This window comes from Rhinoraja longicauda, chromosome 12 (genome assembly GCF_053455715.1).
Source record: "Rhinoraja longicauda isolate Sanriku21f chromosome 12, sRhiLon1.1, whole genome shotgun sequence".
NCBI lineage: Eukaryota > Metazoa > Chordata > Chondrichthyes > Rajiformes > Arhynchobatidae > Rhinoraja > Rhinoraja longicauda.
The window spans coordinates 53,500,805-53,518,431 of NC_135964.1; the positions used below are offsets into that span (position 1 = coordinate 53,500,805).

The 17,627-nt window shown below is 50.7% G+C and overlaps 1 protein-coding gene across 1 annotated transcript in view; it reads right to left on the minus strand.

Annotated features, from left to right (window-relative positions):
- Positions 1–17,627, minus strand: part of LOC144599026 (glucose-6-phosphate exchanger SLC37A1-like) — a 73,591-nt gene that overhangs the window by 34,931 nt on the left and 21,033 nt on the right. Inside the window, exons 3-9 of the mRNA XM_078409760.1 lie at positions 16,140–16,269; positions 14,113–14,191; positions 12,044–12,179; positions 8,741–8,817; positions 7,552–7,718; positions 4,088–4,125; positions 1,633–1,716 (exon numbers count right to left, since the gene is read on the minus strand). Of these exons, the coding sequence (XP_078265886.1) occupies positions 1,633–1,716; positions 4,088–4,125; positions 7,552–7,718; positions 8,741–8,817; positions 12,044–12,179; positions 14,113–14,191; positions 16,140–16,269 (711 nt within the window). The remainder of the gene's footprint in view (positions 1–1,632; positions 1,717–4,087; positions 4,126–7,551; positions 7,719–8,740; positions 8,818–12,043; positions 12,180–14,112; positions 14,192–16,139; positions 16,270–17,627) is intronic.

The window sequence follows — 17,627 nt, forward strand, 5'->3', positions numbered from 1 at the left end:
TTCCTGGCCTCACCAGCACGAGGTACCGGTAGCAGTCCAGAGATAACTACCTTCGACGTCCTACTTCTCAGCGTTTTTCCCAACTCTCTAAACTCCCGCTGTAGCACCTCCTTCCTCTTCCGCCCGACGTCATTCGTGCCCACGTGCACAACGACTTCAGGTTGATCGCCTTCCCTCGCTAGGATTTTCTGAAGCCGGTCTGTGATGTGTTGAACCCTGGCACCAGGGAGGCAACAGACCATCCTCAAGTCCCTCCTGCTGCCACAGAATCTTCTGTCCGTCCCTCGGACTATGGAGTCACCGACCACTACGGCTCTTCCAGACTTCGGTCTCCCCTGTCGTGTATCCTTGCCAACAGGTCCGCCACTCGGACTGGAAACGTCTTCTGCCCCGACAGTTCCCAAGAGGGTATACCTATTTGCAATAGGCACAGCCACTGGGGTCTCCTGTAGTCCACGTCCACTCCCCCCGGAAACAGTCTCCCACCTTCGCTCGACCTGGACCCTTGGCGTGACAGCCTCACAATAGGTCCTGTCGAGGAAACTCTCGCATTCCCGGATGGCCCTGAGGTCATCCAACTGCCTCTCCAACTCCACCACACGTCCCTTCAGGAGCTGCACCTGGACACAGTTCTTGCAGGTGTAGCTCCCAGAAGCTCCCGCGACGTCCCTGTCTTCCCACATCCTGCAGGAAACACACCGCACCAACTTTTCCGCCATCACCTTGTGCCTATAACCAGCTCTGGCTTAAAACAATGGTATCCTCCTCACCTCAGCCTCCTCGCCGAAGACCCGAAACGTCACCCATTCCTTCTCTCCAGAGATGCTGCCTGATCCGCTGAGTTACTCCGGCATTTTGCATCTATCTTCGATTTAAACCAGCACCTGCAGTTTCTTCCTACACATTCTATACTCAATTCCCTGACTGATGAAGGCCAGCCAGCGTGCAAAAAGACCTCTTCACCGCACTGTCTACTGGCAACTCCACAGTCATAATGGCCCAACAGAGGATGTACTTCCTGCAGCAGCTGAGGAAACACAATCTGCCACAGGCAATGATGGTCCAGTTCTATACGGCCATCGTAGAGCCTGTCCTCGCCTTCTCCATCATGGTCTGGTTTGGCTCAGCCACCAAGCACGACATCCGGAGGCTGCAACGGATCGTTTGCACAGCTGAGAAGGTTGTTGGCTGCAACCTCCCCCCCATTGACGAACTGTACACTGCAAGGGGCAGGAAGCGAGCGGGCAAGATCATCTCTGACCCCTCTCACCCTGGCCACAAACTCTTTGAAGCACTTCCCTCTGGAAGCCGACTCCGGACTGTCAAAGCAGCCACAGCCAGACATCAAAACAACTTTTTTCTCCGTGAGTAGTAGCTCTACTCAACAACCAAAAGTCTGTCGCCTCTTTCTGCTCTGGTTTATTTCATTCACATGTTTGAACCGTAATGTTGTATCCTTAATGTTTTAGTGTTTTATGCTTTATTCTTAATCGTTTACTGTATGGTCGTGTTGTTACTTGCCAGCGGAGCACCATGGCACATTCCTTGTATGTGTACATACTTGGCCAATACACTTATTCATTCATTCATTCATTCATTCATTGAGGGAGCACTTATTTTGACCTCACTTACCATCAACACATTGTACTTGCTTTTTTCAAACACCTGGCACTTGTGTTTAGCTGTGTCCCACCCGTTCGTGCACTGGGATGACTTCTGTGAATCGGAAGAGGGAAACATTTAATACATCTACTAATACCACAATCCAAGTGTTTCAGTTTCAGTTCAGTTTATTGTCCCGTGTACTGAGGTACAGTGAAAGGCCTTTGTTGCGCGCTAACCAGTCAGCGGAAAGACAATACGTGACTACAATCGATCCGTTTACAGTGTACAGGTACAGGGTAAGGGAATAACGTTCAGTGCAAGGTAAAGCCAGCAAAGTCCGATCAAGGATAGTCCGAGGGTCACCAATGAGGTAGATAGTAGTTCAGCACTGCTCTCTGGTTGTGGTAGGACGGTTCAGTTGCCTGATAACAGCCGGGAAGAAACTGTCCCTGAATCTGGAGGTCTGCGATTTCACACCTCTGTACCTTTTCATAGTGCGATAGGAGTAGAATTAGGCCATTTGGCCCACCAAGGTTAATACTATGCCATTCAATCATGGTTGATCTATCTCTCTTTCCTAACCCCATTCTCCTGCCTTTTTCCCACAACCCCTGCACTAAACTTTTAGAAGACTGAGGGGGGATCTTATAGAAACATATAAAATTCTTAAGGGGTTGGAGAGGCTAGATGCAGGAAGATTGTTCCCGATGTTGGGGGAGTCCAGAACCAGGGGTCAAAGCTTAAGGATAAGGGGGAAGTCTTTTAGGACCGAGATGAGAAAACATTTCTTCACACAGAGAGTGGTGAGTCTGTGGAATTCTCTGCCACAGAAGGTAGTTGAGGCCAGGTCATTGGCTATATTTAAGAGGGAGTTAGATGTGGCCCTTGTGGCTAAAGGGATCGGGGGTATGGAGAGAAGGCAGGTACAGGTTACTGAGCTGGATGATCAGCCATGATCATATTGAATGGCGGTGCAGGCTCGAAGGGCCGAATGGCCTACTCCTGCACCTATTTTCTATGTTTCTATGTTTCTAATCAAGAATCTGGGAAAATAACTGCAGATGCTGGTACAAATCGAATGTATCACAAAATGCTGGAGTAACTCAGCGGGTCAGGCAGCATCTCAGGAGAGAAGGAATGGGTGACGTTTCGGGTCGAGACCCTTCTTCAGACTGAATCAAGAATCTATCTATCACTGCCTTTAAAATATCAACTGCATTGGCCTCCACAGCCTTCTGTGGCAAAGGATTTCACAGATTCACCGCCCTCTGGCTAAAGAAACTTCTCCTCATCTCCTTCCAAAACATCTTTTTGCCTGACGGGAGAGGAGAGAAGAGGGAGTGGCCGGGGTTAGACAATTCTCCATGGATACATCACCTTTAGGCACACTAAATCCTGTGTATTGAGCTGCCATTCTGCTCTTTGTCCCTTTGGATTCATGAAATCTAATCTCCTTCTTATTTCTCTGCAGCCTGCAACACATTCTTGCCACACTGACACATATTCCCCCTCTCCTGTCCATGTACCCGTCCAAATGTATTTTAAATGTTGTTATAGTCCCTTCCTCAACTACCTCCCCTGGCAGCTCGTTCCATACACCCACAACCCCCGAGTGAAAAAGTCACCCCTCACGTTCCTAATAAATCTTTCCCCTCTCTGCTCACCAGGGATACAGAATAAAGGAATGGCTTTGGCGGTGAGGGGATTAATCTGCAGCCGCCAATTTGGGATGAGCAAAGAAATAGTGGTACCCGGAGAGTTACTCCAGCACTCTGTGAAACGTCACCTATCCATGTTCTCCAGAGTTGCTGCCTGACCCACTGAGTTACTCCAGCACTCTGTGAAACATCACCTATCCATGTTCTCCACAGATGCTGCCTGACCCACTGAGTTACTCCAGCACTCTGTGTCCCGCTCCATATCATTCTCTCTGGGGTAGTCACACGCTGCTGCGTCCACACTCTACGCTTACAGACGGGATTTGAAAAATTGCAGAGTGCAGCTCCCGGGAAGAGTCTGCCAAAATCATGGGCCGTTTTATTCTACGTTCAGCAGGTAACGTTTACAAAATCATGAGAGGAATAGATCAGGTAGACGCACAGAGTCTCTTGCCCAGAGTAGGGGAATCGAGGACCAGAGGGCATAGGTTCAAGGTGAAGGGGAAAAGATTTAATAGGAACCTGAGGGGTAACCTTTTCACACAGAGGGCGGTGGGTGTATGGAACGAGCTGCCAGAGGAGGTAGTTGAGGCTGGGACTATCCCATCGTTTAAGAAACAGTTGGACAGGTACATGGATAGGACAGGTTTGGAGGGATATGGACCAAACGTGGGGTAGTGGGACTAGTGTAGCTGGGACATTGTTGGCCGGTGTGGGCGAGTTGGGCCGAAGGGCCTGTTTCCACACTGTGTCACTCTGTGACTCTATGAAGGGCCTGTTTCCACACTGTATCACTCTGTGACCCTATGAAGGGCTTCACTCACCCGTGCCCGAGTCAGTCCGCACTTCACATCGTGTGGATCTAAGGAAAGAGAAAATGCAAGGACGTGGGTTTAGTGGCATAGAATTCATACCTCTACCCAGCCAATAAAGGAAATATAAACATCACAGCGGGCTTTACTCGATATGTAAACCTGCCCTTTTTTTTAACAAATACTTTATTCCAAACATAAACACAGACACACAGGGCAGGAACGCGATCAAATCAGAAGCCGCCCGTATCGGCAGTTTACAAACAAAACAGTCGTCAGATTAAAATCCCGCCAACTTTGTCAACAATACACTTCCCCCCCCCGCGGCGACCAGCGGTCACGAAAGGCCTCCAGCGTCCCCGTGGGCACCGCGTGTGCGTGTTCCGTCTCCAGGGACACGCGGGCACGGACGTAACCCCGGAAGAGGGGCGGGCAGCCGACCCCTGTGCGACCGACGACTACCCGCTGCCTGGACCCGCGAGCGGCCATCTTGGCCAGGCCCAGGAGCAGACCGACAGGGAGACCCCCACCCTCCCCCCCTCCCTCCCTCCCTCCCGACCCTCCCCTCCCTCCCCCCCTCCCTCCCCTCCCCTCCCTCCCCCCCTCCCGACCGACCGACTGACCCTCCGCCCTCTGTACCGGGTGCCCAAACATCAGGAGCGTGCTGGTTTATGTAGGTAGAGGGGGAGAGGAGAAATAGGCGATTGAGAAGTACTTTGGGTCTACGTTGGCCAAGGAGAAGGACACAGAGGACAGCGAGATCAGAGAGGGCAATATCAATATGAAAGGGCAGTTTGAGATCAAAAAGGAGGTTGTGTTGGGTCTGCTGAAAAGTATTAAGGTGGATAAATCCTTAGGGCCCGCCTTACAGCGAATGCAGCGCCGGAGACCCGGGTTCCATCCCAACCACGGGTGCTGTCTGTACGGAGTTTGTACGTTCTCCCTGTGACCTGCGTGGGTTTTCTCCGAGATCTTCGGGTTTCCTCCCACACTCCAAAGACGTGCAGGTTTGTAGGTTAATTAGCTTGGGTTTATATATATATATATACACTTGGTAAATTGTCCCTAGTGTGTGAAAGCTTGTATTAATGTGCGGGGATTGCTGGTCGGTGCGGGCTCGGTGGGCCGAAGGGCCTGTTTCCGCGCTGTATCTCCAAAACTAAAACTAAAGCGTGATAGGAATCCTCTCAGGTCATTCAGAGACGCAAGAGAGATTACAGGGGCTCGATGGAGATCTTTGCATCAAGCATCTGGCAACAGGCAAGCTGCTGGGGGACTGGAGAGTGGCTAACATCATCCTTTGTTCAAGTAGGGATAATGCAGGAAATTGTAGGCCAGTGATCCTCACATCATTGTAGGAAAGAATTCCAATAGACAAGAGGTGCAGGAGTAGGCCATTCAGCCCTTCGAGCCAGCACCACCATTCAATGTGATCATGGCTGATCATTCACAATCACTACCCCGTTCCTGCCTTCTCCCCATACCCCCTGACTCCGCTATCCTTAAGAGCTCTATCTAGCTCTCTCTTGAATACATTAATGACTTGGATGAAGGGATTAAAAGTACCAGAGAATTGGCCTCCACTGCCTTCTGAGGCAGAGAATTCCACAGATTCACAACTCACTGACTGAAAAAGTTTTTCCTCATCTCCATTCTAAATGGCGTACCCCTTATTCTTAAACTGTGTCCCCTTATTCTGGACTCCCCCAACATTAGGAACATGTTTCCTGCCTCTAACGTGTCCAACCCCATAATAATCTAATACGTTTCGATAAGATCCCCTCTCATCCTTCTAAATTCCAGTGTATACAAGCCTAGTCGCTCCAGTCTTTCAACATATGACAGTCCCGCCATTCCGGGAATTAACCTCGTAAACCTACGCTGCACGCCCTCAATAGCAAGAATATCCTTCCTCAAATTTGGAGACCAAAACTGCACCACCCAGGTGCGGTCTCACTAGGGCCCTGTACAACTGCAGAAGGACCTCTTTGCTCCTATACTCAACTCCTCTTGTTATGAAGGCCAACATTCCATTGGCTTTCCTCACTGCCTGCTGTACCTGCATGCTTCCTTTCAGTGACTGATGCACTAGGACACCCAGATCTCGTTGTACGTCCCCTTTTCCTAATTTGACACCATTCAGATAATACTCTGCCTTCCTATTCTTACCACCAAAGTGGATAACCTCACACTTATCCACATTAAACTGCATCTGCCATGCATCCGCCCACTCACACAACCTGTCCAAGTCACCCTGCATCCTCATAGCATCTTCCTCACAGTTCACACTACCACCCAGCTTTGTATCATCTGCAAATTTGCTAATGGTACTTTTAATCCCTTCATCCAAGTCATTAATGTATAGATCTCCCAGGGATTGGATTTACTCGTTTGGAAGAGAGTGAGCTAGTTCAATGGATATTTTGTTAGATGGAGATTGGTAGGTTTTTGTTTAGTACGGGTGTCAGTTGTTATGGGGAGATGGCAGGAGAATGGGGTTGAGAGGGGAAGACCTTGATGGCTTCAGCCTTGATTGAATGGCAGAGTAGACTTGATGGGCCAAATGGCCTAATTCTGCTCCTAGAACTTATGAATGTAAGGAGAGTCAGTCAGCATGGCTTTGTGAAGGCAGGTTACGTCTCACAAACGTGATTGCATTTTTCGAGGCGACAAAGGTGGTTGGTGAGGGTTGGGTGGTGGATGCTGTTGACAAGGACTTCATTCGGGCACGATAAAGTCGCCAAGGAAGACTGGTCCAGAAGATTAAGATCCAACTGTGCTATCACAACCAAAGATCAAACGTGCTACTCAGACTAAAGACACAGAGTGCTGGAGTAACTCAGCGGGTCAGGCAGCATTCCTGGAGAACATGAATAGGTGACTTTTCAGAGTGCTGGAGTAACTCAGCAGGTCAGGCAGCATTTCTGGAGAAGGTGGATAGTTCTCCACAGATGCTGCCTGACCTGCTGAGTTACTCCAGCACTCTGTGAAACGTCACCTATCCATGTTCTCCACAGATGCTTAGACTACGGGCTCTGTCTGTACGGAGTTTGTACGTTCTCCCCGTGACCTGCGTGGGTTTTCTCCGAGATCTTCGGTTTCCTCCCACACTCCAAAGACGTGCAGGTTTGTTGGTTAATCGGCTTGGTGTAAATGTAACAATTGTCCCTAATGTGTGTAGGATAGTGTTAGTGTGCGGGGATCGCTGGTCGGCGCGGACCCGGTGGGCTGAAGGGCCTGTTTCTGCGCTGTATCTCTAAACTAAACTAAACTAAAGAGCATAGGGGAAAAACTGCAGATGCTGGTTTAAATCGAAGGTAGACACGAAACGCTGGAGTAACTCAGCAGAGTGCTGCCTGACCCGCTGAGTTACTCCAGCATTTTGTATCGAAACTAAAAAGCAGTTCTACCCGCTGCATCGATTTGTCTCAAATCGACGGCCATTTCTAACCCCTGCTGGTGTGAGAAGTACTCACGCTCAATCAGGAAGAGGAAGCAAACGATCCCCATCGTGGCAACGATGATGCCGGGCACCAGGAAGGACCAGCCCCAGCTGCCGGACACCCAGCGGCCGGCGATCAGCGAGCCCAGGATGTTCCCCACAGACGTGTGCGAGTTCCACAACCCCATGATCAGGCCTCTCCTGTCAGCGGCACAAGGAACACACACAGGTTGCAGTTCATGTCACCACCACGCAAAACCCCCGCGCAAACAAGTCTGGGGTGTGATCGAAGGTCGGCACAGAGTGCCGGAGTAACTCAGTGGGTCAGGCAGCATCTCTGGAGAACATGGATAGGTGACGTTTCACAGAGTGCTGGAGTAACTCAGTGGGTCAGGCAGCATCTGTGGAGAACATGGATAGGTGACGTTTCACAGAGTGCTGGAGTAACTCAGCGGGTCAGGCACCATCTCTGGTCCCGCAAGGTTCAGTGCTGGGACCCCAGTCATTTACAATATATATTAACGATTTACACGAGGGAATTAACATCTCCAAGTTTGCGGATGACACAGAGCTGGGTGGCAGTGTGAGCTGCGAGGAGGATGCTATGAGGCTGCAGGGTGACTTGGATAGGTTGGGTGAGTGGGCAGATGCAGTATAATGTGGATAAATGTCAGGTTATCCACTTTGGTGGCAAGAACAGGAAGGCAGATTATTATCTGAATGGTAGACAAAATGCTGGAGTAACTCAGCAGGACAGGCAGCGTCTCTGGAGAGAAGGAACGGGTGATGTTTCCGGTCGAGACCCTTCTTCAGACTGATGTCAGGGGAGTGGGCGGTACGGAGATCGAATGTAGTCGGAGACAGTAAGACTGGTGGGAGAACTGGGAAGGGGGAGGTGATGGAGAGGGAGGGGAAGCAAGGGTTATTTGAAGTTAGAGAAGTCAATGTTCATACCGCTGGGGTGTAAGCTGCCCAAGCGAAATATGAGGTGCTGTTCCTCCAATTTGTGCTGGGCCTCACTCTGACAATGGAGGAGGCCCAGGACAGAAAGGTCAGATTGGGAATGGGAAGGGGGGTTAAAGTGCTGAGCCACCGGGAGATCGGGTAGGTTTAGGCGGACCGAGCGGAGGTGTTCAGTGAAACGATGGCCGAGCGTGCGCTTGGTCTCGCCGATGTACAGGAGATGTTGTTATCTGAGGTGTTATGGTCAGGTGGTGCCCTACCTGCCCTTTCCAAACCAGTTCCCGATGCAGGTCACGACACCTGGCCACCCTGTCGTCTGCACTAAGCCATTGGCAACCTGTGGACACAAGCAACCCAAGGTGATCATCAGCACCAACAATGTACGTGAGGGAAGGTGCTGCCGAGGCTGGTTTACACCGACGATAGACACAGTAACTCAGCAGCATCTCTGGAGAGAACGAATGTACCTAGAGTCGCCAACTGTCCTGTATTAGTCGTGATACCCGTATTTTGGGCTAAATTGGTTTGTCCCGTTCGGGACCGCCCTTGTCCCATATTAGGCCCGGACACTGTAGCCTGGGGGTCGCTGTAGTCCCGGACACTGTAGACCCGGACACTTTAAGCCCGGACACTGTAGGCCCGGACACTCTAAGCCCGGACGCTGTAGGTCCGGACGCTGTAGGTCCGGACGCTGTAGGCCCGGACGCTGTAGGCCCGGACACTCTAAGCCCGGACACTTTAAGCCCGGACACTGTAGGCCCGGACACTGTAGCCTGGGAGTCGCTGTAGGCCCGGACACTGTAGACCCGGACACTTTAAGCCCGGACACTGTAGGCCCGGACACTCTAAGCCCGGACACTTTAAGCCCGGACACTGTAGGTCCGGACGCTGTAGGCCCGGATACTGTAGGCCCGGACACTGTAGCCTGGGAGTCGCTGTAGGCCCGGACACTGTAGACCCGGACACTTTAAGCCCGGACACTGTAGGCCCGGACACTCTAAGCCCGGACACTTTAAGCCCGGACACTGTAGGTCCGGACGCTGTAGGCCCGGATACTGTAGGCCCGGACACTGTAGGCCCGGACACAGTAGGCCCGGACACTGTAGGCCCGGACACTGTAGGCCCGGACACTGTGGGCCCAGACACTGTAGGCCCGGACACTGTAGGCCTGGACACTCTAAGCCCGGACGCTGTAGGTCCGGACGCTGTAGGTCCGGACGCTGTAGGCCCGGACACTGTAGGCCCGGACACTGTAGGCCCGGACACTGTAGGCCCGGACACAGTAGGCCCGGACACTGTAGGCCCGGACACTGTAGGCCCAGACACTGTAGGCCCGGACACTGTAGACTGGACACTGTAGACCGGACACTGTAGGCACGGACACTGTAGGCCCAGACACTGTAGGCCCGGACACTGTAGTCCCGGACGCTGTAGGCCCGGATGCTGTAGGCCCGGACACAGTAGGCCCGGACACTGTAGGCCTGGACACTCTAAGCCCGGACGCTGTAGGTCCGGACGCTGTAGGTCCGGACGCTGTAGGCCCGGACACAGTAGGCCCGGACACTGTAGGCCCGGACACTGTAGGCCCAGACACTGTAGGCCCGGACACTGTAGACTGGACACTGTAGACCGGACACTGTAGGCACGGACACTGTAGGCCCAGACACTGTAGGCCCGGACACTGTAGTCCCGGACGCTGTAGGCCCGGATGCTGTAGGCCCGGACACAGTAGGCCCGGACACTGTAGGCACGGACACTGTGAGCCCGGACACAGTATGCCCGGACACTGTAGGCCCGGATGCTGTAGGCCCGGACACAGTAGGCCCGGACACTGTAGGCCCGGACACTGTAGGCCCCAGGCGCCGCCTAACGGAGGTGGTGTGGCAACCCGCCTCCGGCCTGAGCGGCCGCCATTGGTGGAGTAAGGTCACATGGGCCGTGGGGCGGTGACGTCACCCTTTGTCCCGTATTTGGGAGTGGGATAGTTGACAACCCCTAGAAGGAATGTACCAAACAATGTATGTCCCCACTTCTTATCCAATGTAACTTGGCACAATGAGATCCTTTGCTTGCAAACGCAATGTACACGAATAGTGGCCACCTACAGCACTGACAAAGTTACCCAGCATGCCAGCTCCTCCTTTGGTTCTCCCCCTCCCTCCCCCCTCCCCACAGCGGCTCCCCCACGCCAGGTCCCCAATGTTCTCCCTCCCTCTCTCACGGCGGTCCCCCCCCCCCTCCCCATGCCGGGTCCTCCATTGTTCTTCCCCCTGTCACAGAGTCATACGCTGGGAAACATGCCCTTGAGTACTGAGTGTAGAGGTAGGGGTGTTGTGTTGTGGTTGTACCAGACGTTAATGTACAGTAGGTTTATTATTGCCACATGTGGCATCCCTGGAGACCATGGATTGGTGACGTTTTGTGTCGGGACCTTCTTCAGACTGAAGGCCTTACTATCCACAGGGAAAAAAAAACTGCAGATGCTGGTCTAAACCAAAGGCAGACACAAAATGCTGGAGTAACTCAGCGGGTCAGGCGGCATCTCGGGAGAAAAGGAACGGGTGACGTTTCGGGTCGAGACCCTTCCTCAGACTGATCAGTCTACTGTTGATTTTAACCGGCGTCTGCAGTTTTTTTCCTACACATTTTCCCCGACTAGAAACGTTGCCTGTCCCATTCTCTCTACAGACGCTGCCTGACCCACAGAGTTCATCCAGCACTTTGTGTTTTGCTCATGAGTTCCTTGTGTTAACATAATTGTCGACTCTGCTTGGTTCTGCAAAGCACAAAGTGTCCAGTCAAATGAAACACATTCTCAACCCAGCACCCTCCTCTGCCACAGAACCTTTACTGTTCAAGTAAACGGACAACACAGTGGCCTGGTGGCGCAGCGGTAGAGTTGCTGCCTCACAGCGCCAGAGACCCGGCTTCCATCCCGACTACATACAAACATAGAAAATAAGTGCAGGAGGAGGCCATTCGGCCCTTCGAGCCAATACCACCATTCATTGTGATCATGGCTGATCGTCCACAATCAGTACCCCGTGCCTGCCTTCTCCCCATACCCCTTGATTCCGCTAGCCCCTAGAGCTCTATCTAACCCTCTTTTAAATTCATCCAGTGAATTGGCCTCCACTGCCCTCTGTGGCAGAGAATTCCACAAATTCACAACTCTCTGGGTGAAAATGTTCGCAACTCTCCGAGTGAAAACGTTTCTTCTCACCTCAGTTTTAAATGGCCTCCCCTTTATTCTTAGACTGTGGCCCCTGGTTCTGGACTCCCCCAACATTGGGAACATTGGGAACTGCGGGTGCTGTCTGTACGGAGTTTGTACGTTCTCCCCGTGTCTTGCGTGGGTTTTCTCCAGGATCTCCTGTTCCCCCTCACACTCCAAAAACACACAGGTTTACAGGTTAATTGGCTTTGGTTTATGTGTAAATTGTCCCCAGTGGGTGTAGGATAGTGTTAGTGTGCGGGGATCGCTGGTCGGCGCGGACTCGGTGGGCCGAAGGGCCTGTTTCCGCAATGTATCTCTGAACTAAGCTAAAGGCTTGTCCACTCACCTGAATAAATATATAGTACTGCAAGTTGTGAATGTTGTAGAAGTATCCCATACCAAACAGAGCGGTGAATAAGCCGCTGAGGAGCATCCCAAAGGTGAGGTACAAACGGATGGATAAACGTTCACCGATTATCCCGCTGCAGGTGAAAGAAAGCACGTCACTAACGATGACTGGAGGTAGCAGTGCTGCCCAGGACAGGGCACCTCATCACAAACTCTTCAATCAGCGATTTATTACAAGACGCAACAATTTCACAAACATCAAGTCAATAGACAGGGTGAGATCAGAAATTAGGAACATAGCTTGTATACTCGTATACACTGGAATTTAGAAGGATGAGAGGGGATCTTATCGAAACGTATAAGATTATTAAGGGGTTGGACACGTTAGAGGCAGGAAACATGTTCCCAATGTTGGGGGAGTCCAGAACAAGGGGACGCAGTTTAAGAATAAGGGGTAGGCCATTTAGAACGGAGATGAGGAAAAACTTTTTCAGTCAGAGAGTTGTAAATCTGTGGAATTCTCTGCCTCAGAAGGCAGTGGAGGCCAATTCTCTGAATGCATTCAAGAGAGAGCGAGATAGAGCTCTTAAGGATAGCGGAGTCAGGGGGTATGGGGAGAAGGCAGGAACGGGGTACTGATTGAGAATGATCAGCCATGATCACATTGAATGGCGGTGCATGCTCGAAGGGCCGAATGGCCTCCTCCTGCACCTATTGTCTATTGATATTAGGTGAGGCACGGTGGTGCAACTGGTAGAGCTTCTGCCACGTAGCACCAGAGAGCCGGGTTTGATCCCAACTACGGGTGGCGTCTGTACAGAGTTTGCACGTTCTCCCCATGACCGCATGGGTTTTCTCCGGGTGCTCTGGTTTCCTCCCACGCTCCAAAGACGTGTAGGTTTGTAGGATAATTGGCTTATGTAAATTGTCCCCAGTGTGTGGGATAGAACTAGTGTACGGTGATTGTTGGTCGGTGGCGACTCAATGGGCCGAAGGGTCTGATCACACACCAAAAAAACAAAAACTTTCATCATCCAACTGTGTTCTTTCCCTAAAGGACACAGAGTGCTGGAGTCACTCAGCGGGTCAGGCAGCATCTGTGGAGAACATGGATAGGTGACGTTTCACAGAGTGCTGGAGTAACTCAGCGGGTCAGGCAGCATCTGTGGAGAACATGGATAGGTGACGTTTCACAGAGTGCTGGAGTCACTCAGCGGGTCAGGCAGCATCTCTGGATATGGATGGGTGACGATTCGGGTTGGGTCCCATCTTGCGTGTTCTTCCCCTGGCCGCACTGCCAACCTGGTCACAGACTGGTGTCGACCGTCTCTGGCCGTCAGGCCACCCCACTGTGACCCAAATAGTGAGCGGCCTGGATAGAGTGGATGTGGAGAGGATGTTTCCACTAGTGGGAGAGTCTAGGACCAGAGGGCACAGCCTCAGAATTAAAGGACGTTCCTTTAGGAAGGAGATGAGGAGGAATTTCTTTAGTCGGAGGGCGGTGAGGAAGATGATGATTTATTACCTTCCATCACAGTGAGGAATGTAGAATCCGCTGTGGTGGATGTTTATATTAAATTTTATTTTATGTGGCTGTGTGTCTTGTTGCTTTTCACTTAGTGTGGCTGTGGGGTACCTCAAATTTCACTGTACATTAATTGGTACACATGACAATAAATTGATCTTGAAATCTTGAGAATTAAAGGACGTTCCTTTTGGAAGATGAGGAGGAATTTCTTTAGTCAGAGGGTGGTGAATCTGTGGGATTAATTGCCACAGACGGCTGTGGAGGCCAAGTCAGTGGATATTTTTAAGGCAGAGATCGATAGCTTCTTGATTAGTACGGGAGTCGAGGGTTACGGTAGAGAAGGCAGAAGAATGGCGTGAGGAGGGAGGGACGGGTTAGCCCCGGTGGAATGGTGGAGTAGACGATGGGCCGAATGGCCTCATTCTGCTATCATTTACGACCTGATGCCGAACGTTATGGTCGGGGAGAAGGAGTGGTGCCGGGGAAGCCGAGAGTTGCCCTCACACCTGCGGAACCCTCCAGCGGTGATGAGCCCTTACCTGGCGAACATTCCAACAGCGTAGGCACAGAGGAAGGAGTAGTCCAGCGCTCCCAGCAGCTGCTTGTAGTTGCTTTTATCTGCAGTTTAAGTTAAACGCAAGATACGACAACTAGGGCCATTGAAAATCACTTTGCAAAATGTGTTTTCATATTTTAATCTCCATTCTTCCACCCCAAACCTTGGCCAAGAGTTTGCCAGTCAACAATCTTCTGAGTGGCAGTCATTGCATTATAGAGCATGGAAGCAGGCCCTTCGGCCCATCTTGTCCAGGCTGACTGTCGGCCTATTGGGCAAGTTCCATTTGCCTGCATTTGGCCCATATCCCTCTGAACCCTGTTATCCCTAATACCTGTCCAAATTTCGACATGTGAGTGGATAGGACCTTCTGCAATGGCAGCCTCCCCGACAGTCTGTCTGTTTTTTCGTCTTTTTTGTTATGTTTAGTGTGTTTTAAAAGTTTGTGTTAATGTTCTCTGGTTTGTTTTATGTGGGGGGTGAGGCCGTGCCGCCCAGATGAACATTTTGCCATTTTGAACGGAGATGAGGAAAGACTTTTTCACTCAAAATGTTGTGAATCTGTAGAATTCTTTGCCTCAGAAGGCAGTGGAGGCCAATTCTCTGGATGCTTTCAAGAGAGAGCTAGATAGAGCTCTTAAGGATAGCGGAGTCAGGGGGTATGGGGAGAAGGCAGGAACGGGTTACTGATTGTGGATGATCAGCCATGATCACAGTGAATGGCGTAGCTGGCTCGAAGGGCCGAATGGCCTCCTCCTGTACCTATTGTCTATTGTCTAGGACTTGGATTTCAGTTGCACTGGTATTGTGGTTAATAAGTTAGATTTATTTTTGTTTTTATTATACATACAGTGTGGAAACAGGCCCTTCAGCCCAACTTGCCCACACTAGCCAACATGTCGCAGCTAGACTAGTCCCACCTGCCCGCGTTTGGTCCACATCCCTCCAAACCTATCCTATCCATGTACCTGTCCAACTGTTGTGATAGTCCCAGCCTCAACGACCTCCTCTGGCAGCTTGTTCCATACACCCACCAATATGCGATATACATGTAATCTATATTGTGCCTACAGGCCAGTTATCCTGCTGTAAGTAAGAATTTAATTGTTCTGTTGTTGGTCCATATGACAAGTAAACACGGTAGTCTCTTGACACCCTGAGTACTGTCCTGGCAAATCTGTCTTCCATCTTTTCAAAACTTCTAGCCGTCAAAGTTCAGTTTTAGACGATGCGTTGGAATCATGTCACGGTATAAAAGGAACTCCCAGTTTTTACAACTCAAACCTCTCAGAAAACCTACAAATGTGTTTGCTTTTTTATCACCAGTGTTAATCATCTGGGCTGCTGCCTTCAACATCTATCGAGCCTGCTCTCGCTGGCGAAACCCCACACACTGATTATCCTTTAGTCCAGCCTGTAATTATTGTTATTTATATAACAAAATGAACACGCACGCACACACAAATAGCACTTCCTGATCCCAATGTAATCTCTCGCAGTGGCGCAGCTGGTAGAGCTGTTGCCTCTCAGCGCCAGAGACCTGGGTTCACTCCAGACTTCAGGGACTGTCTCTGTGTGGAGTTTGCACGTTCCTCCCTGTGGGTTCTCCCCCCCCCCCCCCCCCCCCCCCCCCGAATGCTCCGGTTTCCACCCAAGTGCGGATTTGTAGGATGATTGGCCTTTGAATATTATTATAAGGGGGACACGATGGTACAGCAGTAAAGTTAGTGCTTTACAGCGCAGTTCGATCCTGACTACGGGTGCTGTCTTTACGGAGTTTGCACGTCCTCCCCGAGACCTGCGCGGGTTTTCTCCAGGTGCTCCGGTCTCCTCCCACACTCCAAAGACGTGCGGGTTTGTAGGTTAATTGGCTTCAGTAAAGATTACTAATTGTCCTTCATGTGTAGGAGAGCGCTAGTGTGCGGGGGTCGCTGGACAGAACGGACTCGGCGGGCCGAAGGGACTGTTTCCACACTGTATCCCTAAACTAAACGAAACTAAAAGACTCACCAAATGGCTCCCAGCTGCACCACGTGTCATTGGAAAAGGGTTTTCCAAGAAGTTTAGCCTGAATCAAGTGTTCCTTGTAGCTGTACATCTCGATTTCATTGGCCAGTGAACAATTCAAATGCAAAGCACTCTGTAAAGAAACACATTCCAGTATAAAGCAGTGTGGAAACAAGGAACTTCAGATGTTGGTTTACAAAACAAAGACACAGAGTGCTGGAGTAACACGGTGGGTCAGGCAGCCTTTCTGGAGAGCATGGAGAGGTGACCTTTACCGATCGAGATCCATCTTCAGACTCACAGTCCTGATCCAACTCTTAACATTATAGACATTAGACAATAGGTGCAGGAGGAGGCCATTCGGCCCTTCGAGCCAGCACCGCTATTCAATGTGATCATGGCTGATCATTCTCAATCAGTACCCCGTTCCTGCCTTCTCCCCATACCCCCTGACTCCGCTATCCTTAAGAGCTCTATCTAGCTCTCTCTTGAATGCATTCAGAGAATTGGCCTCCACTGCCTTCTGAGGCAGAGAATTCCACAGATTTACAACTCTCTGACTGAAAAAGTTTTTCCTCATCTCAGTTCTAAATGGCCTACCCCTTATTCTTAAACTGTGGCCCCTTGTTCTGGACTCCCCCAACATTGGGAACATGTTTCCTGCCTCTAACGTGTCCAACCCCTTAATAATCTTATACGTTTCGATAAGATCTCCTCTCATCCTTCTAAATTCCAGTGTATACAAGCCTAGCTGCTCCAGTCTTTCAACATTAACTGATGTTCTATCCACCGAGCATAGAAAGTCAATGCTAGCATTTATTTCAAGAGGGCTTGTGCACAAAAAAAGGATGTGATGTTGAGCCTCTATGTGGCACTGGTAAGGCCACATTTGGAACATTGTGAGCAGTTTGGGGCCTCGTATCTGAGGAAGGATATGCTGGCTCTGGAGAGGATCCAGAGGAGGTTTACAAGAACGATCCCAGGAATGAGTGGGTTAACGTACGATGAGCGTTTGTCGGCACTGGGCCTGTACTCACTGGAGTTTAGAAGGATGAGGGGGGACCTCATTGAAACGTACAGGATAGTGAAAGGCCTGGATAGAGTGGATGTGGAGAGGATGTTTCCATTAGTGTCCCTGTAGACAGAGGGTGGTGAATCTGTGGAGTTCTATGCCACAGAAGGCCGTGGAGGCCGTCAATGGATATTTTTAAGGCAGGGATAGATAGATCTTAAGTAGTGTAAGAAAATAACTGCAGATGCTGGTACAAATCGAAGGTTTTTATTCACAAAATGCTGGAGTAACTCAGCAGGTCAGGCAGCAACTCAGGAGAGAAGGAATATGCTGCCTGACCTGCTGAGTTACTCCAGCATTTTGTGAATAGATAGATCTTTGATCAGTACAGGAGTCAGAGGTTATGGGGAGAAGGCAGGAGAATGGGGTTAGGAGGGAGAGATAGATCAGCCATGATTGAATGGCGGAGTAGACTTGAT